The following is a 26,320-nucleotide window of genomic DNA, read 5'->3' on the forward strand; positions in this document are numbered from 1 at the left end:
GCTGCTTTGGAATGACCATTATTTTCGAAGGCGAAACACGCATCGGCCAGGTCACGCACGGTTCGCTTTCATCATACGAGATCTTTGACAATCATCCCTGGTCCCATTGTCGCCCTCCTTTTTTTCCTCCCCCCCCCCCCTCGTCGTTTTCCCTTTTTCACCGCATGTGTTGTCTCTCCGCTTCCACCAACGTTCACGCAACCACCTCCCACGTCGATAACTCCGTTTTTCATTCATTCGTATTTCTTTTTTTGTTTTTTTCTTTCTTTCTTTTTTGCTTTATTCCTTCGCTTCTTTGTCTTCCGTTCCCGTAGAATTTTATTTTATTTCATTTTCATTGACATTCACATTATCATTTTCACCGTTTTTACCGCTTCTCACGGCGAACGGAGTTTGTTCGACGCGTGTATAATATAATTTATGGAAAAAGTAAAGAGGCGAATTGACGCGTTATCGGGGGACGGGTCGATGATCGGGAAAAAAAAAATGGAACGAAAGTAAAATTTTTCCCGGAGATAAACGAACGATTGGGGAGACGGATCGCGGTGTCCGTCCCTCCGTAAAATTTGACGAATGCGTACGCGAATCGGATTCGACGTTTAAAGGATCGTTAATTGATCGTCTTTCGGGGCGTGAGCTTTTCGGATCTTTTGTTCAAATCCATACCCTCTACGGCCGCACAGTGAAATTTAGTTATAAACCAAAGTTGAGTTCGTTGTTTAATTTATAATAATATATCCGAGAAGCTTTTGTTCGATTGTTTCATTTAACTTACCCTACGGCGATATCGTCGTCGTCGTCGTCGCCGTCGTCGTCATCGCTTCGAACTGAACCAAACTTTCGGTTAACCAAGGAGCAGTTAAACCAAGAAATCCATAATTTATTACGAGAATACCACCTGATACGAAGTATCTATTTATTTTGTAACTAGATATTTTACATTTATTTCTAATTTTCTCTGTTTTTTTTTTTTTCTCATCATTTAAATAATTAATAATTATTGTACAAATTTTTCATTCAACAGATTGATATTAATAATAATCTTAATAATAACGATAATTAAAAACATCAACGTGGGTATTCGTTTGATATTAAACAAATGTACATATAACTATATATACAACCACGAATATTAAAATTTAAGCACTAATTTTATAATTTCAAGGAATCGAAATAGCCGATGATCAGAAGAGGAACCGATCGAGTCGATGACTAAAATCCGAAATCTTTTCCTCAATCTATTTTCCGGGGTTAGCTCGTAGATTTCGAGTGGGAGGGAGAACGGGGGAGGGACTAATGGATTCGTAGAGAAAATCCGTTGACTCGATATCCCGTTTAATAATTCAAACGACGCGTAATGGAATTAACATATTTATTGGACGTCGTGGTGATTCTATCGGGTCATTCGCGGAAGAGGGTTCGTTCGGGATTGGGTTAAATTTTAGCGGATGAAAAAAGTGGCGTTAATCCAAGTCCCCCCCACTGAACGCAGAAAAGATGGAGTCGCGCAAAAAGGAGCTTATATATATATATACGCGGAAAAAATAAATCTTATGATTATTATTGTTGTAGAAAAAAACCGTACGTATAATATACATGTGACTCCAGCACCCCTTGGCAGAATACCCACTCTATTTCTTCTCCTTCTTCTTCGTCCTCTTCTTCCTCTTCCTCTTCTCCCTCTCCTTCTCCTTCGGGGTGATTTGTGACATTTTCATTTATAAGATCAGCTCAACTCCGAGCAAGGTTTCCCATTAGAATCTCGAAGCCACCCCATTAAAACCGATGTAGAGCATAAAACTGATCTATGGCTTCGAAAATTATAACGGAATATAATCGGAATTGAATTGAATGATTTTTTTGCTTAAATTTTCGGGTAAGATTCTTCCTCGATATTTGAATAGCGTACGCGAAGGAGGGGGCTGAAGTTGAGAGAAGGAAAATGGAAAATTGTTGGTATGGTAGAGGAGAAGTGAGGGGGTCGCGTCAATTGATTGGGAGAGGAGGGAAACAGTTGAAAAGCGAGGAAACTAGATTACGCGTAATCATGTCTAGTAGCACTAACGAACGTTAACCCCCTCAATGTAAACGCTAATGACAACGTGCTGCCGCACGGCGGTACAAATGTATATATATTTGATATACCCGTTTGTACCCTCAGGTGAAAAGATATCACCTCCTAACCGCGTCTATATAAGCCTGATGGATGAAAAACAAAACAAATAAATTGCTTGTTCCAACGGTTTCTAATTTTTCTACGCTTTGCTATTTTTTTCTTTCGCTCTCTTTTTCACTGTCCTTATTACTCGATTTGATGAATTGGCAAGAATTCTACGACTGTTTCCTTTTGATTGCGATAAGAGGAAAGAGAGAGTCGAGATACTGGCTGAAATAAAGGATATTGGCTTTCACAGATTCATAGCACTTTCGAATAACTCCAACATCCTCTTCATCTCCTTTCTGTAAAATAAAACACCAAAATTACCCAATCAGTAGTCTGTTGATTTGTTTGATTTTCCAATTCGTAGGCTGCGCCCTTCTGCTTCTCGACCTCTGAGTTCACCTGCGAGTATTTACATGAAAACCCAGCCGTAGACGCCAATAAAATCCTTGGTCATTGAAATTTCCGAATTTTTCCAACGCGAGGATTTCAAAACCTCATCAAAGATGCTATTACTAATTTTTGTTCTGTGAATGACTCAAATTTAGAGAGAATAGAACCTTTTTTTGAATTTTTGAAATCTCAACTTTTTTGTTTTTGAAAATTTTCGAATTTTTCCAACGCGAGGATCTCAGAACCTTTTCGAAGATGCTTTGACCAATTTTTGTTTTGTAAATGACTCAAATTTGGAAAAAATAGGACCTTTTTTTGAATTTTTGAAATTTCAACTTTTTTGTTTTTGAAAATTTTCGAATTTTTCCAACGCGAGGATCTCAGGACTTTTTTGAAGATGCTTTGACCAATTTTTGTTTTGTGAATGACTCAAATTTAGAGAAAATACGACCTTTTTTTGAATTTTTGAAATTTCAACTTTTTTGTTTTTGAAAATTTTCGAATTTTTCCAACGCGAGGATCTCAGGACCTTCTCAAAGATGCTTTGACCGATTTTTGTTTTGTAAATGACTCAAATTTGAAGAAAATAGGACCTTTTTTTGAATTTTTGAAATTTCAACTTTTTTGTTCTTGAAAATTTTCGAATTTTTCCAACGCGAGGATCTCAGGACCTTTTTAAAGATGCTTTGACCAATTTTTGTTTTGTGAATGACTCAAATTTAGAGAAAATAGAACCTTTTTTTGAATTTTTAAAATCTCAACTTTTTTGTTTTTGAAAATTTCCGAATTTTTCCAACGCGAGGATCTCAGAACCTTTTCGAAGATGCTTTGACCAATCTTTGTTTTGTAAATGACTCAAATTTGGAAAAAATAGGACCTTTTTTTGAATTTTTGAAATTTCAACTTTTTTGTTTTTGAAAATTTCCGAATTTTTCCAACGCGAGGATCTCAGAACCTTTTCGAAGATGCTTTGACCAATCTTTGTTTTGTAAATGACTCAAATTTGGAAAAAATAGGACCTTTTTTTGAATTTTTGAAATTTCAACTTTTTTGTTTTTGAAAATTTTCGAATTTTTCCAACGCGAGGATCTCAGGAACTTTTTAGAGATGCTTTGACCAATTTTCGTTTTGTGAATGACTCAAATTTAGAGAAAATAGAACCTTTTTTTGAATTTTTAAAATCTCAACTTTTTTGTTTTTGAAAATTTCCGAATTTTTCCAACGCGAGGATCTCAGGACCTTTTTAAAGGTGCTTTGACCAATTTTTGTTTTGTAAATGACTCAAATTTGGAGAAAATAGAACCTTTTTTTGAATTTTTGAAATTTCAACTTTTTTGTTTTTGAAAATTTTCGAATTTTTCCAACGCGAGGATCTCAGGACCTTTTTAAAGATGCTTTGACCAATTTTTGTTTTGTAAATGACTCAAATTTGGAGAAAATAGGACCTTTTTTTGAATTTTTGAAATTTCAACTTTTTTGTTTTTGAAAATTTCCGAATTTTTCCAACGCGAGGATCTCAGGACCTTTTCAAAGATGCTTTGACCAATTTTTGTTTTGTAAATGACTCAAATTTGGAGAAAATACAACCTTTTTTTGAATTTTTAAAATCTCAACTTTTTTGTTTTCGAAAATTTCCGAATTTTTCCAACGCGAGGATCTCAGGACCTTTTTAAAGATGCTTTGACGAATTTTTGTTTTGTAAATGACTCAAATTTGGAGAAAATAGAACCTTTTTTTGAATTTTTGAAATTTCAACTTTTTTGTTTTTGAAAATTTTCGAATTTTTCCAACGCGAGGATCTCAGGAACTTTTTAGAGATGCTTTGACCAATTTTCGTTTTGTGAATGACTCAAATTTAGAGAAAATAGAACCTTTTTTTGAATTTTTAAAATCTCAACTTTTTTGTTTTTGAAAATTTCCGAATTTTTCCAACGCGAGGATCTCAGGACCTTTTTAAAGGTGCTTTGACCAATTTTTGTTTTGTAAATGACTCAAATTTGGAGAAAATACAACCTTTTTTTGAATTTTTAAAATCTCAACTTTTTTGTTTTTGAAAATTTTCGAATTTTTCCAACGCGAGGATCTCAGGACCTTTTTAAAGATGCTTTGACCAATTTTTGTTTTGTAAATGACTCAAATTTGGAGAAAATAGAACCTTTTTTTGAATTTTTGAAATTTCAACTTTTTTGTTTTTGAAAATTTTCGAATTTTTCCAACGCGAGGATCTCAGGACCTTTTGAAAGATGCTTTGACCAATTTTTGTTTTGTGAATGACTCAAATTTAGAGAAAATAGAACCTTTTTTTGAATTTTTGAAATCTCAACTTTTTTGTTTTTGAAAATTTCCGAATTTTTCCAACGCGAGGATCTCAGGACCTTTTTAGAGATGCTTTGACCAATTTTTGTTTTGTAAATGACTCAAATTTGGAGAAAATAGAACCTTTTTTTGAATTTTTGAAATTTCAACTTTTTTGTTTTTGAAAATTTTCGAATTTTTCCAACGCGAGGATCTCAGGAACTTTTTAAAGATGCTTTGACCAATTTTCGTTTTGTGAATGACTCAAATTTAGAGAAAATAGAACCTTTTTTTGAATTTTGAAAATCTCAACTTTTTTGTTTTTGAAAATTTTCGAATTTTTCCAACGCGAGGATCTCAGGACCTTCTCAAAGATGCTTTGACCGATTTTTGTTTTGTAAATGACTCAAATTTGGAGAAAATACAACCTTTTTTGGAATTTTTAAAATCTCAACTTTTTTGTTTTTGAAAATTTCCGAATTTTTCCAACGCGAGGATCTCAGGACCTTTTTAGAGATGCTTTGACCAATTTTCGTTTTGTGAATGACTCAAATTTAGAGAAAATAGAACCTTTTTTTGAATTTTGAAAATCTCAACTTTTTTGTTTTTGAAAATTTTCGAATTTTTCCAACGCGAGGATCTCAGGACCTTTTTAAAGATGCTTTGACCAATTTTTGTTTTGTAAATGACTCAAATTTGGAGAAAATACGACCTTTTTTTGAATTTTTGAAATTTCAACTTTTTTGTTTTTGAAAATTTTCGAATTTTTCCAACGCGAGGATCTCAGGACCTTTTCAAAGATGCTTTGACCGATTTTTGTTTTGTAAATGACTCAAATTTGGAGAAAATACAACCTTTTTTGGAATTTTTAAAATCTCAACTTTTTTGTTTTTGAAAATTTCCGAATTTTTCCAACGCGAGGATCTCAGGACCTTTTTAGAGATGCTTTGACCAATTTTCGTTTTGTGAATGACTCAAATTTAGAGAAAATAGAACCTTTTTTTGAATTTTTAAAATCTCAACTTTTTTGTTTTTGAAAATTTTCGAATTTTTCCAACGCGAGGATCTCAGGACCTTTTGAAAGATGCTTTGACCAATTTTTGTTTTGTGAATGACTCAAATTTAGAGAAAATAGAACCTTTTTTTGAATTTTTGAAATCTCAACTTTTTTGTTTTTGAAAATTTTCGAATTTTTCCAACGCGAGGATCTCAGGACCTTTTTAAAGATGCTTCGACCAATTTTTGTTTTGTAAATGACTCAAATTTGGAGAAAATAGGACCTTTTTTTGAATTTTTGAAACTTCAACTTTTTTGTTTTTGAAAATTTTCGAATTTTTCCAACGCGAGGATCTCAGGACCTTTTTAGAGATGCTTTGACCAATTTTCGTTTTGTGAATGACTCAAATTTAGAGAAAATAGAATCTTTTTTTGAATTTTTTGAATCTTAACTTTTCTGTTTTTGAAAATATTTAAATTTCCTCAACGCGAGCATTTCAGAACCTCATCAAACATGCGCTCACTAATTTTTGTTCTGTGAATGACTCGAATTTGGAGAAAATAGGAGCTTTTTTTGAATTTTTGGAATCTCAACTTTTTTGTTTCTGTAAATAATAAAATTCTCTTAACGTGAGTCCCTTCGGAATCGTTCATCAAGTTCTCAACAATTTTTTTCCGGTCAATACCTCAAACCAAAAAAACAATAGGAGCTCCTTCCGATTTTCCGAGATTTCGACGTTAGGAGAGTTCGATTATCTTCAAAAACAAGAAAATTGGGTTCACAAAGAATAAAAAAAAAGGACTTCATCTCACTACGCACGAGAATACAAACTAAAAAACAAAATTTAGAAGCGGGTCTAAACGATTCTGAATTTTTCCTTGTTGAGAACATCAAGATTTAAAAATTTTGGGTGCCGGCCATTATTCGAAAACGCTATCACTTCTGCTTGTCCGAAGTACAAACAAAAAACATAATGGTAAAAAACAACGAGTATTAGAATAGCATCGATTTCAATTATCGAAAAAATTTTATTTCGAAGTCGCGTGCCAAGTTCGCATAGGGAAATCCTTATGTACATACATATATACACGCAGAATAAGGGTTTGGAATTGGAGATTCGCGGGGTGAAATAAGCAAAGACTAGAATGAAAAGAAACACTGAAAACGAGAAAGAGAGAGAATGAGTCGGTTGATCACAGCACGTTTGATATTCTCCATCATGCATCGTAGGTACGTAGAAGTATGTATATAAGGTATACCTTATACCCTATGCATGTATTCATGAACTCTTGAGTGAACGCGGAGGATTTTCATCGGCGTTTGTACAAGATCTATAGTACACATACATTGCAGTGGAGAGATTAACTAAACTGTTTATTCTTCGACGCAATTAGCGGGCGTCGCGACGCCGGCGCGCGTGGTGTGGTCTACTTTTTATACGTATGTACCAAGAAATACTGTAATAACATACGAGAGAAGAGGGAAGGGATTTTTCCCCCCATATAGCAACTTGCTATGTATCCCTTTGTGATCGCTGAAAAATAAAAGCTTGCAAAAATTCTTATAAGAATGCACGCGCTACCCAAACCCCTGAGCAGTCATCTTACAAACCTTCACTTGCGGTTTGAACGGAGGAAAATTTTTTTTTCAGAAACTAGGGGAAAAAAACCGAACTCGACATCGTATTTATAATATGCTGTGCTATGGGCATTCAGTATAACGTGCTGTAAGATTTTTCTATATAGATTTTTTTTATACATATATACGAACACCTACAACCATCGCAAGACGGCGTCTTTTCGCATTTCATACCCTCAAAAGATTTTTTTCCTTTTACCGTTCTTTTTTTTCATGATTTCATTTTTTATAAAGGTTTTTCATTATACTACAATGTATGCAACTAACGTTTTTGCAATTAGTGAGAGCTGATGTTACAAAGTTAACTACAAGAAAAAAATGAAATAAAAAAAATATTCGTTTGACTCAAGGCGAATTTCACTACATTTGATATTTTTATATATGTATAAAAAAGTACAAGTAGGTAAAAATAATAAATAAATTACTTGAGAGGGTGCGGTTTTTTGGATTGAATGTGAACTTATTCATTTCTTGATGTTTTAATCTTTAAAAAAAAAAATTCAAGCCGCATTTGCACCGAAATCGTAACGAGAGGTATTACATCTAGGAAAAGCCGATCGAGAGGCGAGGAGAAGGAAGGGAAAATGAATTTAAAAAAATAATAATAATCATGATAAACAAGAGGGTGAGGAAATTGAATCGGGCGTATAAATTATTGCGCACTTAATTTCCTACAGATATCTAATCGGATCTTTTCAACGCCACTAATTGAGGAGCAGTTTTGAGATAATTGGCGCGAGCGGGCGATAAACTTGAGATTTTAGACCGCGCAAAATAGGGGCGAAGCATATAAATATTTTAATTTTTTTTTCTTTATTATGAATGTGTACTCAAGAATCGAGTTGCGCGGATCCCATATTGATCCTAAAAAATATATATATTTTATTTTTACCCCCATATTTTTTTACCCCCATAGCTCTGCAACGAACTCTTCTAAAGAACTTCACGATTTATAGCACGGCTATATTTCATACGTTCGCACACCAAAGGGTTCAACGAAATTTTACGATTCGCCTTTAAAATATGTATTAATATGTAAAAAGGAAATTGCAGAAAAAAAAAAGAAAAATAACGAATTAATATTCAACCTTGATCGCATTCAATATCGAAACGTGTTTTAGATACTATTCAACAAATCAAAGGCCTTTGTGGAAATTTAAAATCATGAAGTTAATTGACTAAAACTAATAAAAGAAAAAAGAAAAAGTCTTACATTCGGTCGGCGAGTTTGTAAATTGGTCCCATCGATTTTGAAAGTTCTTCACATTTGGCCATCAGCTGGTACATTGATTTTATGTTGTGATCAACGGCGTCGCAAGTTTTACAAACAGCGTCTCTGTACGTCTCTAAACAATCAACAGTCAATGCTGATACCTGAAATTTGACGATCCATAACATTCTGTTTTGAAATAATCAGAGAAATGAAATATCCACTTGTGATCTCCCCTTACACTGTGTAATATAGCTGCCAGATTTTCAGTGAGAGAATCAACGGATGTTGCCACTTTACGGGCTTCCATTTCTAATTCATTGAGAACATTATGATCAAGTATGGGAAGCTGGGGAGCAAGTGCTTGTCGGTAAAGACAGGGGGTTGAACTTCTGGATCCTGGAAATGATGGAGTTTCTCCCTTTTTTGTTACTGGGCTAGAGAGTTTTATCTTGTTTTCTAAATCCTCTGCTACGAATAGCACCATGTCTCCTTCCTGCATTACGGTACCTTCCAATTGTAGGTATCCAATTGCTTTATGGTAACTTGGAGGGTCAACATCTTCCACTTCTTCATCTTCCTCAGGACTTGTACTTTCATTTTTTAATTCTAAACTATCAGGCCTCGGGTTATTTAAGTCTGTTTTATCGAGGTTTTCAACCATGTATTTACCACCTTCCAAATCTGGTGATTCTATCAGAGAACGAAGCTCGGAAACTGGCGGAGAAGATTGAGAATCAAATGATATCTCGGAATACGAAGCTGTCATTTCATGAAGCTGAGAAAGGAGTGATAATAAATTGTTATTCTAAAATTAAGAAAATAAAACTGTTATATCTAACCTTACTTTGTCCTCGTCGTAGTCAAATGCAGCTATTTTATCCGCACGAATTACTCCATCCACTCTGGGTGAACGCTCTCCATCTTCATTGTCCATTTTGAATATTGGGGCTTCTTGATCTCAAGGGAAAACTTCGAACACTTTTAAATCTATGTACACTGAACACCACTTTTTACCACAGTGTTGTTGACACTTGAATCCATAGTTTGACACCTGTCAAAACTACCCCTTTAACATCATCTTCTTAGTTCTCAAACCCTAAGAAGAGGGAAGCACATTCTTGGATACACGTGAATAGCTTGGTAGAAAATCGTGACATTCAACGCCATCCTTTCACTTTAAAAGGTAGCTCTCAGTGATGTTAGGGGCTAAGTGGGTAAAGCTCTCATACTTTCAGTAGAACATTGTGAACAATGAAGAATAATCAATAAATTTACCTCAGGATTTACCACCGCCTTCACCAGTTTCAGGTTTGAAGATTTAGTATTTCTACTCCAATTGAGAACAACCTTTCTCTGAATATTCTTGGTAATCCATTACCTGCGTTTTCAGGAGGAATCTTAACACAAAAATTACCAAAAGACATGGAGGAAAGTGACAGTGCCTTGGGTTACATTCTATCCGGAATGATATTCTACATATTTGGATTGAAATGGTGCTACGAATACGCTAAATTTTGGCCCCGTCATCCTAGAGACCAAGACTCAGAGCGTGAAGTTTCCAAGCTTCTTCAATTTTCTAAATGGTGTCAAGGATTCTTACGTCGACATCCCTTGGAAGGGACTCTTAAACTTCTAGCAACTGCTTTAGGTTTGGCTAGTGCATTGACGAGAAATCTATCAAACATAACAACAGTCTCACCTAAAGTTGTACACGCAACAACGATTTGCCTTTTTTTTGCCCTCTCCGGGCTGGTTGATGTCTTAACTTTCTACTTCCCAAACGTAGTTGGAAATGGTTTAGGAAATATGGCACTTGCTCAGAGCTTTTTTGTCGAAGGATTGCTCTTCTTCTGGGCTACACCATTTAACGGTGTAATAATTATACTCGCAGGCATTGTGTGGACAACTTCTCTCACCATTGTTTTAGAATTAGTTTGGCCTGATATGAAACTCCTTAGAGCTGCTTCCACACTTTTACATGGGGGATGGCTCGCTCACATGGTGAGGTCGTACCACATAACAGACATAGAATCATCTGGTAGAATTGCTCTCATTTTTTCTTGGCATCTTGCTGCTGCTTTTGTCGTAACTCTGTGCATTGTTTCCATCACGCGAAGCTGCGCTCCAAAAGTAAGACCAACCGAACCTCCGGAGATACCAATTTACGATTATTGCCACCTTATGGATCATCACAGAGTGTAAAAGCCTTTCATTTTCTTCATACGAATCTCCAGACCACAGCCATTTGGTCATGTTATCCTTTTAAATTACCTGATAACTTTTTATAGTAATTCGTGATAAAATAACAATAATATACTTAATTATTAAGATCGATAAAGAAGGAATCTCTAGTGCCTTAATTACTCGTAATATTGTATTTATACATGATATATTTTTTAATGTTACTGTTCTTCAATAGTATTAAGTTACCGTTAAAAAAGATAATCAAGTAATTTGAAATAAAGACAATTTTATCTTTAAATAAACTTTATTTCCTTATAATTCCTTTAGAGCACAGCAAATTGAAGCTTCGCAAAAAAAAAAAACATGAAGGAATTAATAACAACTTGTGTCGAGAGATTCTTTGGCTTTTCAATCTGCGTACCTGCAGATTATTGGGCTGCCGATTTTTCACGATGAAAAAATTTTTTCTAGGTACCTTGCGAGTTTTTCTCTTGCACTTCAAGACCGTGTAATGCGAACGTTTTTCTCCTTAAGTCGTTACCGGTAATTTTTAACCGTTCATCGCCAAGAGCGCTGGATTATTCAAATAGTATTTCCACTGATTGGAAAACCTCGCTACCGTAGCACCGTCCACCACTCTATGATCGGCGGCCCAACTGACGAAAATAATATGAGCAGCGACGACTTGATCGTTTTCGTCAAATCGCGGTAATTTTTGTGTCCTTCCGATCGCCCCAATCATTATTTGCGGGGAAAGAATCACCGGCTTTGTATAGGTCCCCCCGATCTGGGAAAAAGAGTAAAAGAAATGAACAAAGTTCAACAGATTTCACGGAACTAATTAATCCCAAATTGAAAATAAAATGATTAATCGGACAAAAATCACTCACCACTCCGATGTTCGACAGGCTAAAAGTACCCCCTGACAAATCCGACGGTGAAAACGCCGCCCTTTTTCCAAGATCCTGAAGCCTATTCAGTTCCTTTGCTATACCAATGACGTCAAGATTTTGTACATTTTTTATATTTGGAACGACTAAGCCCCCGGGGGTGTCGGTCGCAACCGATATATTGTGGGATGATAAGATTTCCACGGTCTTCGATTCTTCCTTAATCCTGGCGTTGAGTTCCGGGTATTTCTCTAGCGCCCTTGATATCGCCTTGATAAAAAATGGCATGTAGCTGAGCGAAACTCCTTGTTCCTTCAGTTGATCTTTAACACCCTCCCGGAATTCAACGAGCTTCGTAATGTCGTATTCGTCGCTGTAAACGAAGTGCGGAATACTCTGAAAAAAAAAAAAAATATAGAAAATTCGAGCGACGAAACTGAGGACTTTTCCTCGCAAAATGAACGAAGAAAAATGATATTCTACTCACCAATGATTGGGTCATCGTCGACCACATGTGTTTGGCGTAAATTTTCTTCTCAACACTTCTCACCCCTCGAATATCCCGACTGTTTTCCAACTTGATTTTATCCTGTTCCTCGACGTCGCTGTCGGAGGATGATTCCTCATCGCTGGTGTAATTGAGGAGATCTTCCTTCAGTATCCTGCCATCTTTTCCGCTCCCGACGATCGTCGCCAAATTTATGCCTTTTTCGGCAGCAATTTTCCTGACCGCTGGTGTGGTCAATACCTTTTTTACATTCTCATTCCCGGCGTCTGTTTCGAGCGATTTTTTTTTATCGTCGTCGCCCTTTCCCAAGGAAGAAATGGTCGATTTTTCCTCATCACTCCCTTCGTCTCCTTCCAATTCTATGTCCACCAACGGCTGACCGACCAGAGCGATCTCATCGACCTTGAAACGAAGGGCCTTGACGAGGCCATCGTAGCGACTTGTGATAGTAACCGAAGCTTTATCACTTTGCACTTCACAGATGTTATCAAACTGACTCACTTTATCTCCCTGTTTGACGAACCTGATTTATAAGAGAAAAAATTAAGGAAAAAAAGGATGAATGTAAAGTAATCGAATGCGCTGATATGTCTGCCCATTATTTTTTCGTTTTCTCCTACCATTCCTTTATGGTAACTTCTCGAATTCCCTCACCAATATCCGACAATTTATACGGGACGATTCGACCTCTGAGAGAAAACGAGGTGGTAATTGTCCTCAGTACGTTTTCGAACCTTGTATTTCCACCCTGGAATGACAATCGCAAAAGGGGTGAAGGAAAAAAATTCACCAACAATTTCAATCCACTCACCTTACTTCTTCCAAATCCGGCGGCTGCCAAATGACGAACGAAAACTGCCATCACGTTGACAGTGAAACGGTTATTCGATTGTCCACTTCTTCCAACCGTTGAACGAACGATATTCATTAAACCGCAGACATGAATAATGTTGAGTTCTTAATCAGTTGTTCCGAAGTTGTTGGGCTACGCGGAGATTGACGAAGAGAAAAAGAGAAAGAGAGAAGAGAAAAAAAAAACCACGAACATGTAAAGTGGATTAGAAAAAAGGAAAAAGTAAAGAACGACCAACTCTTTTTCAACAATTCTACACCGTTTCTGTTATCAGCAATAAAGTAACATGGCCGTCTTTGTCTTGTCGTGTGACGGAATTTGTTGTTTATCTATACGAAACGTGTAGATACCGTTACACGCACAATTTATTATTGTTACATAATCAACCGAGTGTATTGAGAAACCCGAGTCGACCGATAACGTTACGATACCGTAGCGTCAAACAATTTTAAAAAATGCGAAATTTCTCCCTTCTTTCGCGTCACTTTTTTCGCCATTTGTTTGAAAATTGTATTCGTAGAACGTTGATTTTGCGGGTGAACCGTTCAAATCCCCGTACGGCAATCGGAGGGAGGAATAAATCAGAGGAGGCTTAGATTTCAGGGAACCATAAATTGGCCCGGAGCTGACCCTGGTTTAAATCGTTTTCGTGTATAATTCGGTTTCTGCATGAATTATACGTACAATTTTGACCGCTGATCTGTCGCGTATATTCATACGTATACACGGATTATACATTTCCAATAATTATTTACAAAGGAATAGCACGTGTAACGGGATTAAGGAAAATTAAATTCGCGTTTCGCATACCGAACGATATTAATTACGGCCGTTCCTCTCGCTCCTCTTCTTGGTCAAACACCCCGCCGCCTGTCGTTCGTTCGTTTTTGCGTTTCGCAGCCGAAAGATAAAGAAAAAATTTGATCTAACAAGCGATAAAAATGACGCGAAGAAGTCGCTACACTGCAATTATATCCCCCGTCGTTTTATTTATTGTTAAAAATTATTCATTCCGACAATTTGACCTTTTAACGACCCTGACGACGGGATTTCCTATCTCGGGTAAATTGAATATTTAGTTTATGGAAATCGCGTGCGGCTTTCGCGGAGCGTGGAGCGGGATTCGGAGTAGGTAAACTTCAAGTGACAATTAAATTACATCGTGAGTTATAAACATTCCAAAAAGTATGTATAAGTAATCTGCTTTTTTATTTATGTTATTTTCTTTCACTCTTCCTTTTTCTTTTCTTTGCTTTTTCTTCATGGTTTACAAATTCATTTATTTTCTCGTCCACCTATAGTCTATACGTGTGCATTATACGTTGTATAATTGAACCCGAGGTTTTTTATGGAATGTATTGTAAAAACGAGAAGCAAAAAAAATGTTTAGAAAAAACCATCGAACTATTCGTTTTATAGGAAAATATGTATAATTATTTTTTTTTTTTTTTTCTCTTTCTTTTCTTTTATTACAATTTATTACAATTTCATATACTGTTTTACAATATGATACGGCAAACATCGACTACTGTGAATTGAGGCCAACGGGAAACGAATGATAATTTGAATTTTTTCGAATTTGTCAAATAAAATTTGAAGAAAATAGAAAAATAAAAGAAAGAAAATAATTGAAAAAAACTTCTCAAAAGAGAATGTAACATTACTTTCATGTTAACAGATAAAAGACGTGAAATAACGCAATCGCAACTTTTCAAATCGTGCTAGAATTTCACATAATTTACATATATATGGTATATACTGTTTTTGCATGTATAATTATTCGATTTATTAATTCTTCTTTTAGTTTCATTAAATTTTTTCTTTCCTATACAATTTTTAAAACTATTCAAACATAATTTTCATATTAAACTTTTTCTCTGGTCATCTGCTTTTGTAAATTGGAGAATCTTACGGTTTTTTTTTTTTTCACTTCTTTTTGATTGTATGTCTATAGATTTGACTGTCGATGTGGTCCACGTGTTGAAAAAGTTTTTTCATTCATTTATTTCACGTATATAAATTTTTTTTTGTTTCCATTTTTCCTTCAAATTAATTCTCTATCATTATTTTCATATACCTATCGTTCAATAATAATTCACCATTACCTATACGCATATACATACTTATATATATATTTTATATATTTTTGTTAATAAATTTCTCTTTGGTGATTTTGTTCTCTTAGGTTTCTTCGTTTTCTAATATCAATTTTATATAGATTTATTTTTTTTTTTTAACTAAAAACAAAAATCAATTAATAATCAATTTTTCTTTCTTCTCTTCTTTCGAACCAATCGTGCAAATATATATCACTCGCTACACAATCGCTATACATTTAATACAGGAGTAGGTACTTTATTTATTTTTTATGTTATTGTTGTTTGTATTCTTTTGGTTTTTTTGTTCCTTCTCCCTCTTCTTTTCGTGCAACATTAACAGCATATTCATATATGAATTCATTTACCTAGATATATGTATATATATTTATAATTTAATAATCTTTGTTTTATTTATAAATAAAATTTCTTCATACCGATTCATTCGTTCGATCAATTGATTAGAGATTACTAATTGTAAATCTTTGTAATTATCATTATCATCGTCGTCATTTTTGTGAATCGCTTCTTTCTTATCATTTTTATATTTTCTATAGCCTCTTCATTCTTCTTAATTATTTTTTTTTTTCTCAGGGTTTTCTTTTTTTCTCTTTTGTACGATAATCGTTCTACTGTAAGCGTATTTTTATATCATGATGCTATTAATATTAACATTACGTTTTTATTCACTATAATTATCCTATGTTTTTTTGGTTTTTTTTGTTCACGTGAAATTATTACCGTTTACGAATTTTTATTTAACATTTCCTAAATTTCTTTCTTCTCTATATTTTATACACGTAATTATAACGGAAAAAGATGGGGCAAACGTCCTTTTTTCTTTCTCTCTTTCTTTCTTTTTCCAATCAGCTGAAAATTTCAATTTTCAAAGTTCAAAGAAAATAATATTACACTATTTCTCGCAATATTTAGAATCCCTTTTTTCTCATCATTTTTACACGAAACACTCAAAATTCAATTTTTACATACCGTAATTGTACGTAATCTTCATATTTTTTAACATAGTTTTTTTCCTCCCTTTTAATTTTCTTTCTCTTCGATAAATATATAAGTATATAACATATCTATACATCATACGTAAATGTTTTACAAACAATTTCCGCAGTGTTCCCATTAATTATAAGATTAATTATCTTGGTCGCACCTACGATATCGATTAATTTTTTTTTTTCTACAAGAATTTTATTCCTTTTTTTTTTAACACTCTTCGCTCTCCGTTCGCTTTCATTTCATCAAAATCCACGAATTTATCCACCTTCAGAATGCGAACGCGATACGCGCACATATTTCCGAAACGGTGGATGCAGTGAGCAAAATATTTCGTTTAATTCGATTTCATATTTAAATCTTCCTTTTTTTTTTTTGTCTTCTCCTTTTTTCAATCACCGTACATCACAAACGATCTCGGAGAGTGCCGATACGTCGGCTGTCGGACGACCTCGCTTCTCTTCTCCCTTTTTTCCGGAGGCTGCCGATCGGTGCGGAAGAATCACGAGACGTTGACGATGTACCTCGAAATCTCGAAATAAACGTCGTGAGCAAATAAATAAAGAAAAAAAAACAACAACAATTTTCACCAACGATCGCAGGCTAGAGATGAGCGACTTCCTCGTTCACCGATTTAAACGCTAAGATCGTACGAGTCGGAGTCTGCGGTGTACCAACCGAGGTCTGCACACTGGAAGCAGTTATCGCAGCTTGGAGAGGAACGCTTTCGCTCGGACCGTCGCAAGCTGTGCCTGAAAATTGACACGTTCGAGAATTAAAGGAAAAACGTAATTAAACGAACGAATGAAACGGTCGGCGTGTCGCTCTTATCGATCTGGATATACAAGTTACGGAATGTAGGTCGCACAGGACACGACGATTTTACCCCGGGTTCGTACCCTATTGCCGTTAAATTGATCGACCATCTAGATTACGCCGGTCTGGTTATCCGATCGAACTTGTATTTCATTGTACACGTCACGCGGCGCGCGAACGAACGAACGAACGAACGACTGGAAAAACTGTCTGCGAATTCGAGGGAAGAACAAACGGAGACAGAATTCGTCAAAATTGTTCGACGAAATTTTCCGAGGATTTCGAATAGAAACGTAACGGATCGACGAACGCGCTACGTGCGAAAGGGGGTGTGAGGAAATCGAGAGGCCCAACGTTTCCAGAAATTGAATCACCGGGTTGCGTGAAATTCTTCGACAAAGCGTAAAAAAAAAAACGCCACGGATCTAATTATACCGCCTCGGAGCGGGAGGGTCAGTCCGTATATTTTTCTAACGGCTAAGGGAATTCCGCGTCTTCCGGGTGGGGGGAGGGGGGGGGGAGGGGGAGGAAACGCCGACCGCTAAATTCGGTTCACTTACACTTCGTGACGGAAGACGCACCTGCACTGCTCCCCTGTTTCTTGAACGTGCTGCCGCTCATCGTGACCTTCCCTCTGATGTTCTTGTCCGGTTGGAATATGATGATGTAGACCTTGGGCGAGTAGAGGCAAACCAGGGCCACCGAGGCGCTGAGGCTTATGGCTACGCAGAGCGTCGTTATTTGGGTCTCGTGGGAATTGCCGGTACCGAAGTAGATCGGCACGAAGGCCAGCCATATTATGCAGGTGGTGTACATGGTGAACCCGATGAATTTACTCTCGTTGAAATTTTCCGGTATCTTCCTGGTCTTGACGGCGTAAACGGTCGATACGGCTATCAACGCGGCGTTGTACATCTGGGAGAACAGGAAGCTCATGTCCTGTATGTTGCACTTCAGTATCACTTGCCGCCTGTCGGGTTGCGAGAACCGCGTGCCCGGCGGCTCTACGATCATCCAGACGAGCGTTAGCACCACCTGAAAGGCTATCAGGGCTGCGGCGATGCACACCTGCGACGTCGGGCTTATGTACCTCGGCCTCTTCGCGGACCTCGACGCCGAGTCGAATATCCTCGCGATCCTGTTCGTCTTGGTCAACAGAGCGCCGTACACCGTGCTGAAACTGACGCCTACGCCGAACCTCTGCATGATGCAGGTGACCGTTGTCGGTGTGGTCAGGAGAACGAAGGTGTTCAGATAGCAGACCAAAACGCCGGACAAAAGGATACCGGTGAGCTCGCGACCGGAAGCTCTGACGACTGGTGTGTCCCTGTGCTTGAACAGCAGCCCGCCTACCGCCAAGGTGGTTATTATCCCCAGACAGGATATGACGGCCGGAATAATCGCGAACGCACTGTTCCACTTTATGTGATTTATGGGTAGGGCGTAGCAGCTCTTTTTGTCGGGATGGGGCCAGTGACCCGGGCCGCAATCCTTGCACGTTTTTTCGTCGTACACGTACTCGTAGGCCTCGCACTGGTCGCATACCCAACAGCAGGTATCTCCTTGCTGCTTTTTTATCATGCCGGCTTCGCAGGGTAGCGAACACGCGGAAATCGGTACCTCCGTCGAGCCCTTCGACCACACCAGATCCTCCGTACCGATCCTCAGGGACTTGTACCATTTGCCCACCACCTGGGGACACACGCGCCTTTCTTAATCGAGGGCAAAGCTTCAGCTTTTCGCCAAGGGCAAAGCTTTAGCTTTTCACAAAGGTCAGAGCTTTTGCTCTTCATCAAGGGCAAAGCTTCAGCTTTTCGCAAAGGTCAGAGCTTTTGCTCTTCATCAAGGGCAAAGCTTCAGCTTTTCGCAAAGGTCAGAGCTTTTACTCTTCATCAAGGGCAAAGCTTTAGCTTTTCGCAAAGGTCAGAGCTTTTACTCTTCATCAAGGGCAAAGCTTTAGCTTTTCGCAAAGGTCAGAGCTTTTACTCTTCATCAAGGGCAAAGCTTTAGCTTTTCGCAAAGGTCAGAGCTTTTGCTCTTCATCAAGGGCAAAGCTTCAGCTTTTCGCAAAGGTCAGAGCTTTTGCTCTTCATCAAGGGCAAAGCTTTAGCTTTTGGCAAGGGCAAAGCTTCAGCTTTTCACTAAGGTCAAAGCTTTTGCTGTTTGTCAAGGGCAAAGCTTCAGCTTTTCACTAAGGTCAGAGCTTTTGCCGTTTGCCAAGGGAAAAACTTCAGCTTTTCACCAAGGGCAAAGCTTCGGCCTTTCGCCAAGGGCAAAGCTCTAGCTTTTCACTAAGGTCAGAGCTTTTGCTTTTCATCAAGGGCAAAGCTTTTGCTCTTCAACAAGATCGAAGCTTTAGCTTTTACTATGGACAAAGCTTCAGCTTTTCACTAAGGTCAGAGCTTTTGCTGTTTGCCAAGGGCAAAGCTTCAGCTTTTCACTAAGGTCAGAGCTTTTGCTGTTTGCCAAGGGCAAAGCTTCAGCTTTTCACTAAGGTCAGAGCTTGCGTTTCAGGTGAATCGTGGCCGATTTTTCGCGCAGCGCAGACTCACCCGGTAGTAATATCCGTTGGTGCCGTTGGGATCGAGTTTTCGAAAGTTCAAAATATCGTACCTCGCCAAGCCATCTCCGTGCTCGTCAAATTTGACCTCGCTGCCAGCGGCATCTGAAAAATGAAATGCGGGGGAAACTGAGAAGCGGAGTTGCCGCGGGTGAATCGAACCAACGAGTAATTGAGTAATTAACCCCCGCCACCCGCCGACAGAAAACGGACGGTAATCAATCATCCCTTGTAACGTATATTCCGGGGGGTGGTAGGCGAGCGTGAATCGGACAGGGAAAGCCTAAAACTTAAAACGGGATTTTAAAGAAACCCAACAAACTAGCCCGAAACTTGCGGATCCCGAACTTGAAAGGCTCCGGAAACTCAACTCGTCGTAGGTCGACGAAACCCCGTCGCTAATATTAATTCCCACAAACACGAGGAAATAAATATTTCTCAAATTCCTCGTCGTCTCGACGAACCAACAAAAAAAAAAAATCACCCTCCTCGATTCCCAAAAACCGAACAACTCAATCGTCAATTATCGAAAAATCGAATGAAATAATCGTCGGAAAAACCGAAGGGGGTGAGTTTTCTTGGCTCATCGAAACGAGGGGTGGGCAATACTGCGATAGGCTCGTGTACAAACCGGTAAATGAGACGTTGAGTAAATAATTTCTGTAAAAAGCTCCTCTGTCGAAATTGATCATCGGGGCGCATAGTCCTTCGGAGGGTCCGCACAGGTCGCGTTGCAGATTGTGAAGTGCGTGAGCGAACGCGTAAACGGCGTCAACGACGAACTGAACCTTCGACTCCTGCTCGTAGCCCTTGTCCTGGGTGAGCTTGAGCTTCGACGAGCAAACGTTTATCGTCTGATTCGTAACCAGCGGTACGTTCTTCGTCAACGTGCAGGAGAACGCGTCCTCCCAGTACTCGCCGAACCACGGATTCCTCCTGTTCGTCTCCGGGGTGAGCGTGGCCATGTAATCGTCGAAGCCCGGGTAACTGGCCGACTGCAGTTCAACCGTGATCGCGCCCTCGGCCACGTCCTCGAGCCCCTCGACCAGCTTACCCTGCTTACCCCAGCCGTCGCTCGCTATCCACTGGAAGGGCTGGCTGAGGTTCGAACGCCTCGCGGCCTCCAGTATCCGCCTGGCGTCCTCAGCCCTCGTGAAAAGCACCACCGCCCTGGCGTTCGGTTTCTTCATCAGCTTGGCTATTATGTTGTCGAATACCCTGTCGTCCGCGGAACTCGGCACCTTCTCCGCCGCCGCTATGCATACGTTCCTCTCGGTCGCCTCCCTGTTGAACACCTCGATCCCGTACTCGCCGTACGATCCCTCCGAGTACACCGTCGACACGTACGACCAGTTGACGCTCTTCACCACGTCGACCAGCGCGATGGACTGGAACGTGTCCGGCGGTACTGTGCGCGCGAAGTAGTCGAATCGCGTCTTGTCGCTGAGAGCTTTGGCGGTGGAGGCCGGCGATATCTGGGGGATGTGGAAGAGCCTGAGGAGATTGGCCACCTGGAGGGACACCGAGCTGTACGAGCCGCCGACCACACCGTACACCGGACCGGCGTTCGCGCTCTTCCTGACCCTGGGGGTCGAACGGTCGGCGCACTCGAGGACGCTTATGTCCAGGTTGGACAGCGAGGCCCTCACGAAATGCAGACTCTGATTGAGCGCGTAGGTGTCCCTGCTGCAGGTGTCCAGGATGTGGACGCCGATAGCTATGCCCGGCAGGATGTCGTGCTGCCGGTTTATCTGATCGACCGCGAACAGCATCGCCTCGAGCCTCTGCACACCCCTGTTGTAGACCTTCGGGCCGCAGGACGAACCCCCCTTTTCGTGGACGGGGAACAGGCCCCCGAGGACTATGTCCCCGGGGATGAGGACGGCCTCCCGTTCGTTGTTCCTGGTGGCCAGGACGACGTCGAGGACCCCCAGGGCCAGCAGGACGAGGACCGTTTCGCCGTTTAAATTCACCATGTCGATAGGATTCGGTTCGGTGGGACGCTCCGTATTATCAGTGAAAGGAGGGCCGCTCCGATCTCCAGCGTTCGAAATTTTTGAACGAAACGAAATTTTCCCCCTCCATCGGCCCGAAGCTTTTCAAATTTTTATCCCCGAAGGTTCTCAACGATTCGAAGGCGAGCCTCGTTTCTTCGGACATTTTTGCCTGGCGAACGGCTGCTTTGTTTTTATTTTTTATCTATTGTTTTTTTTGCGAAAGAGTTTCGTTCACCGGATCGAGCTTTCCGAGGGAATCGAGTCCGGCCGGTGGAGTCTACGGATGCATTTTCCGAAAGCTAGGGGTTCGCCCTCGAACCCGAAAATAAAGTAGACTAGAAAATTGGGAATTTTCTTCTTTCCTTTTGGCAAGGATGTAACGAGGAGGGGCACTCGATGAGGAGCGACTCGTTTTTTTCTCTCTCTCTCGAGTACGCGAGAGTCGTCGAGTGTAATAGGCGCGGTATTCTGGTCGGATACGTTGGCAAGCGAGGACGTACAGCGTGCGCGGTTTAGCGTCGGTGACGCTCGTTTATTCCCGCGAGAAGAACGCTGCCTTCTTTGAACATTTCTGGTCCTCGAGTTTCAGCATCCATTTTTCCCCACTTTTCGCCTACATAAAGCCCGGTCCAATTTCTCCTTTTTCTCTCTCCTTTTAATTCCTCACTCACCCTCACCTCCCCTCCTCCCCGCCCCTCCCCCGCCCCCCGTTCTTCTTCTCTTTCACGTTTCAGGTGTGACGACGGGGAACGGATGGCCCGGCACCTATAACACGCGGAGTTGAATATTTTAACGCTACGATTTCAGTCACACCGTTAGCCGGTTTTTTCATTTCTTTATTTCGCTTTTTCTTTTTGTCTTTTTTTCTGTTTGTTGGTTTATTTTTTTTCTTTGCTTTTATTTTCTTCTCTTTTCCCTCCTCCTCCTTCTTCGTCTTCTTCTCCCGGTATTTCTTTTTTTTTCTTTTTTTCCACACTCGTTTCGTGCACAATCAGTATAACGGGCGCCGCGAGTATACGGGGCCGCCTGCCTTCCTCCTCGCGTTACTCGGTAACGGCGCGTGTTATCGATTCAAAATATGACGGAGGTTATAAGCGCGCTTCTATATGTGTACGGGGGAAACGAGTGTAACGTCGGCGACGTACGTTTCCTCCTTTTCAACGACCTGGGGTAGAGAGTGGTCAACACCTAACGAAAACGTTGAGAAAGAAGCGACGACTCGAAATAACGACGATTACGTTAATAATTTTAACGGCTCATCGCCCCCGCGGTTGTCGGAAGTTCGAAATTCCGATTTCCTCGCCCTTCTCTACGAAGGAGATTTTCCAAGCCCATTTTCCACGTGCGACGACAAGGACGACGAGGACGAAACGGTCGACGACACGCTGAAATTTTCCTCGATTTATACCACCTCACGTGCTCTGCTTGAAAATTCGATTCGTTATTATCGGAGGACCACGCGTTTCCACTAACGCACCCGTTCACTCCTTCCTTTCATCCTTCCCTCTTCTTCCTCCCTCCTCTTCCCCCTTTTTCTTGATATCGTTTTACATTATTTTCCCGGCACTCCGCCAGCTGCGAAAAAGCACAACTTTACCCCGGTACACGGTACGCTGCACGTTTCGCAAGGTTTTCGAAGGACCCGGAAAATTTTTCACGTCAAAAAAAAAAGAGCTTTCGAGAAAGCTTTATTTTCCGAATACGTAAGAATTCCGCACGCTTTTTGTTATCGAGCTTTTTTCGTCGGCATTCCGAATTTTCATTCTCTCGTTTACAATCCGAGGTATTTTATAGCGTCATTTTTCTCGGATCGGCAACGGAAAATAGATCAGATTTGTTCGTTTCGTTGGGTTTATTTTATTTCACGTTGTTGTTTCATTTTTTTTTTTTTTTCTTTGTTTCTTATATTTTTATTCCTCGCTCCTCCAGACGTACGCGTACGGGAGGTGGGAGTGGAAAAGAGAAGATGAGAAAAAAAAAAAGCAAGAAAAAAATATCGCCGTACCCGATACACGAGAAATGGAATGCAATCGATAGGTGAGAGCTTTTTTCGGTTTATTCCCACGGGACCTCGTGGTGGGCTCGCGATATTATTCCCTTTATACGGACCACTCGTTAAATATCTGTACAGTTTATTTTCCACCCACCCGGGAGGAATAGGGGGAAAACGGAAAACAAAAATTGAATAAATTTCTAACGACAACGAGCCCGGCAATCGCGACGAATGGAAATTCCTTCCTTTCTTTCTCTTCTTTTTCTCCCTTTTGTTTTCTATCGGTCCACCGCAGTGTGGATAATCAATTGATACAATCCCCGAACCGTTACGTTTCAATTGTCACTACGATTTTTCGTCGACGTTGAATCATTTTCGTTTTTATTTTTTTTTCGATTTTTCAATTCTTCGACATATCCCCCACGAATTTTTCGAACGTAGAAAAAAAAAAAAAGCTCGAAACAAAACGTGTGGTATTTTTATTTTTCCGTTGCACAAAGTCAGTCGCGCCCCGATCCGAACGAATTTTGATTCGTAACGCGAATCGAAGGGGGTGGTAAATCGAGGGCGGAAAAAACCGGAATCGTTGCAGTTCGTTTACCGTTGAAAGCGATTGGGATTTGTGATTAGCACGCGTGACGCGGTGAGGTCCGATTCACTCGGGTACCCGAAGCCGAATTAAATTTCGGGCGTTAAAGGGCAAGCCGCAAGCTCGCATCCGCTCTCAACTCCGCGTAAGCTAGCTCTCCGTTATGAATGTTTCAAGGGTGAATACCCGAGCACGCACCGCCGCCCGACTAACCCAACATCTCCCGAAAATTTTCATTCCAGCTGCAAAATATCGCGGCTAGGGTAGGACAGGGGAGGCGTTTACCTAAAGTGGGGGAAATTTTAGCTGATCGACTCTGCCGGTTGTGCGCTGTGCTTTCGTTTCTCGCCCTATATACTCGTTCACTTTCGGTATTGAGGAGAGCTATACGGAGCTTTATCGCCGAGGGGCCGGTGGCGCGGCGCAGCGTAACGCAACGGAAACAAAACGGGAAACGCGAAACGCCATTGGGTAGCGGGGCACGGCCCCGAGCTTTTTCGGCGGGGGGCGAGGGGGAGCTTGCGCCCTACGCGGCGGTTTAGAAGCTCGGCGCTCTCGCCCCGCGACGCTCGGGAGCTTCGAAAAGGGCGAGCGAGCTTCAATTCGCGGGAAAAAATGCTTCTCGCCCTCCCCCTCCCCTCCCCACCCCCTCCCCTCTCATGCCCCGCGAAAGCTCCGAGTCCGAAAGCAGGTAGAGGCGCGCGACGTGCGGAGCGAGCTTTCGACTGGAATCTACGCGCGGCCTTAGCGCGACGCGCGGTGGTAGCGTGGATATGGAAACGACGGAGTGTCCTCTCGCAGTTTCGCACGAAGTTGCGCGAGGAGGTGGCGAAAGTTCGACCGGTACCGAGACGACGAACGGAGCTCATAGGAAACGTTCCGCGCAAATGTGGCGATCGCGCCGCGATCGTAACGTCGAAAGGAACCACCGACCGAACGACCTCGGAGCTTTCTTCCTATTTTTCCCCACCCCACCCCCTTCCCTCACCCCCTCTCCGCCTCCCTCCCTCCCTTTTCCCGCGCTTTCATCCCTCGGAATAACGGCGATGGCGAAACAGCGAAAATTTTCGAGTTTTTGAATCGAACACGGGGAAACGAATCGCGACCAGGATGGGGGTGGAGAAAGAAGAAGAATGAAGTTTCATCGTTTTTCCGGAAGGGGTTTGGAAAAGCGAAACAACTCGGCGATTTTCGAACGGATTTTCTAACGATCGTTCGCGGCGTGCGATCGTCGATCGAAGGGTTGGCGAGAAAATTTCGGGGGTCGGTCGGATCGGATTATTTCGTATCCGAAAGGGGGCTGCGCGGTTTCCATCCTGATCTCGTTTTCGCGAAATCTCTTCGAAAGATGAAGAGCCCTTTGATCCCTTTTCCTACATCCCCCCTTTATACAACGTAACATCGTAAGATAAATGTCTCTGTAAAACACATCCGCAAACAACACATCGCAACCCAATAATCTAGGGGGATGAAAATTAACCACCAAAACTTTCTACCCGTGTGCATGAGTAAAAAATGCTCATCTCATCCCTTAGCCGGTAGTAATGAAAGAAAAAAAGGGGGAGAAATCTAAAAAAAATTGACTAAAAAATTGAAACGAAATTTCTGTACACCATCCCCTTCTCTGTTGTCGATGCAAAATTCTCGTCAATTTTGTCGGAGATTTTTGAAACGGCAATTTTCCTATCGGTTCGGAAAAAAATCAGAAATTAGAAGTGGGTGTAATGCAGGTCACGGCTAGTCAGGCGCCAAGGGGTGGTAAATGAGAATTGGGGTTGAAATTGGGGGAAAAAAATAATTTAGTATATCTTGCGAAGGATTTGGTTAGTACGCGAGTACGCGATAGTTTTTTTTCGGGTATACGAACGCAAAGAACACTAAATTATGTAATATTGGTGTAGTTTGTACAAGGTAAATTTTATGTGGTATCATGATATCGCGTGTAAGTGGAACATTTTCGTGATACCAGCGATCGAGTAGGCAAAACTTCCGAGTACCTCTTGTAGCGATATCAACGAACGATTGGTATATCAATTAAGGTCTCCGAACGACAATAACAGTTGTTACGAATAAACAAACAATGGCGAAAATCAGTTTACAATTTTTCCAAACCCCCAAGAACCCTCGAA

The 26,320-nt window shown here is 40.4% G+C and overlaps 4 protein-coding genes across 9 annotated transcripts; 1 reads left to right on the plus strand and 3 right to left on the minus strand.

Moving 5' to 3' along the window:
* Positions 1 to 883: 883 nt before the first annotated feature.
* On the minus strand, positions 884 to 9,777 carry LOC105687256 (BLOC-1-related complex subunit 6). Of its 2 annotated transcripts, none has more exons than XM_012402720.3 (4): positions 9,542 to 9,777; positions 8,936 to 9,472; positions 8,698 to 8,858; positions 884 to 2,460 (listed from the first exon to the last, which is right to left on the minus strand). In XM_012402720.3, exons 1-4 carry the CDS (start codon positions 9,629 to 9,631, stop codon positions 2,409 to 2,411), a joined length of 840 nt encoding a protein of 279 aa, XP_012258143.2. In that variant the 5' UTR covers positions 9,632 to 9,777; the 3' UTR covers positions 884 to 2,408. The 2 variants fall into 2 exon arrangements, with proteins under 2 accessions (XP_012258143.2, XP_012258144.1); XM_012402721.3 differs by having other exon boundaries at positions 9,537 to 9,696.
* Positions 9,778 to 9,857: 80 nt separating this feature from the next.
* On the plus strand, positions 9,858 to 11,364 carry LOC105687244 (transmembrane protein 45B-like). Its single transcript, XM_012402708.3, has 2 exons — positions 9,858 to 10,005; positions 10,088 to 11,364. Exon 2 carries the CDS (start codon positions 10,120 to 10,122, stop codon positions 10,897 to 10,899), a length of 780 nt encoding a protein of 259 aa, XP_012258131.2. The 5' UTR covers positions 9,858 to 10,005; positions 10,088 to 10,119; the 3' UTR covers positions 10,900 to 11,364.
* On the minus strand, positions 11,167 to 13,445 carry LOC105687243 (lipoamide acyltransferase component of branched-chain alpha-keto acid dehydrogenase complex, mitochondrial). Of its 2 annotated transcripts, XM_012402707.3 has the most exons (5): positions 13,091 to 13,440; positions 12,900 to 13,027; positions 12,259 to 12,802; positions 11,772 to 12,167; positions 11,167 to 11,668 (listed from the first exon to the last, which is right to left on the minus strand). In XM_012402707.3, exons 1-5 carry the CDS (start codon positions 13,205 to 13,207, stop codon positions 11,432 to 11,434), a joined length of 1,422 nt encoding a protein of 473 aa, XP_012258130.2. In that variant the 5' UTR covers positions 13,208 to 13,440; the 3' UTR covers positions 11,167 to 11,431. The 2 variants fall into 2 exon arrangements, with proteins under 2 accessions (XP_012258130.2, XP_048512296.1); XM_048656339.1 differs by having other exon boundaries at positions 12,900 to 13,445.
* Positions 13,446 to 15,951: 2,506 nt separating this feature from the next.
* On the minus strand, positions 15,952 to 25,760 carry LOC105687264 (metabotropic glutamate receptor). Of its 4 annotated transcripts, none has more exons than XM_048656336.1 (5): positions 24,204 to 25,760; positions 20,244 to 23,184; positions 19,605 to 19,717; positions 17,613 to 18,744; positions 15,952 to 16,988 (listed from the first exon to the last, which is right to left on the minus strand). In XM_048656336.1, exons 2-5 carry the CDS (start codon positions 21,586 to 21,588, stop codon positions 16,840 to 16,842), a joined length of 2,739 nt encoding a protein of 912 aa, XP_048512293.1. In that variant the 5' UTR covers positions 21,589 to 23,184; positions 24,204 to 25,760; the 3' UTR covers positions 15,952 to 16,839. The 4 variants fall into 4 exon arrangements, with proteins under 4 accessions (XP_048512293.1, XP_048512294.1, XP_012258155.2 ...); XM_048656337.1 differs by having other exon boundaries at positions 20,244 to 23,200; XM_012402732.3 differs by having other exon boundaries at positions 20,244 to 25,760.
* Positions 25,761 to 26,320: the final 560 nt, after the last annotated feature.

Source organism: Athalia rosae, chromosome 5, assembly GCF_917208135.1.
Source record: "Athalia rosae chromosome 5, iyAthRosa1.1, whole genome shotgun sequence".
Lineage (NCBI taxonomy): Eukaryota > Metazoa > Arthropoda > Insecta > Hymenoptera > Athaliidae > Athalia > Athalia rosae.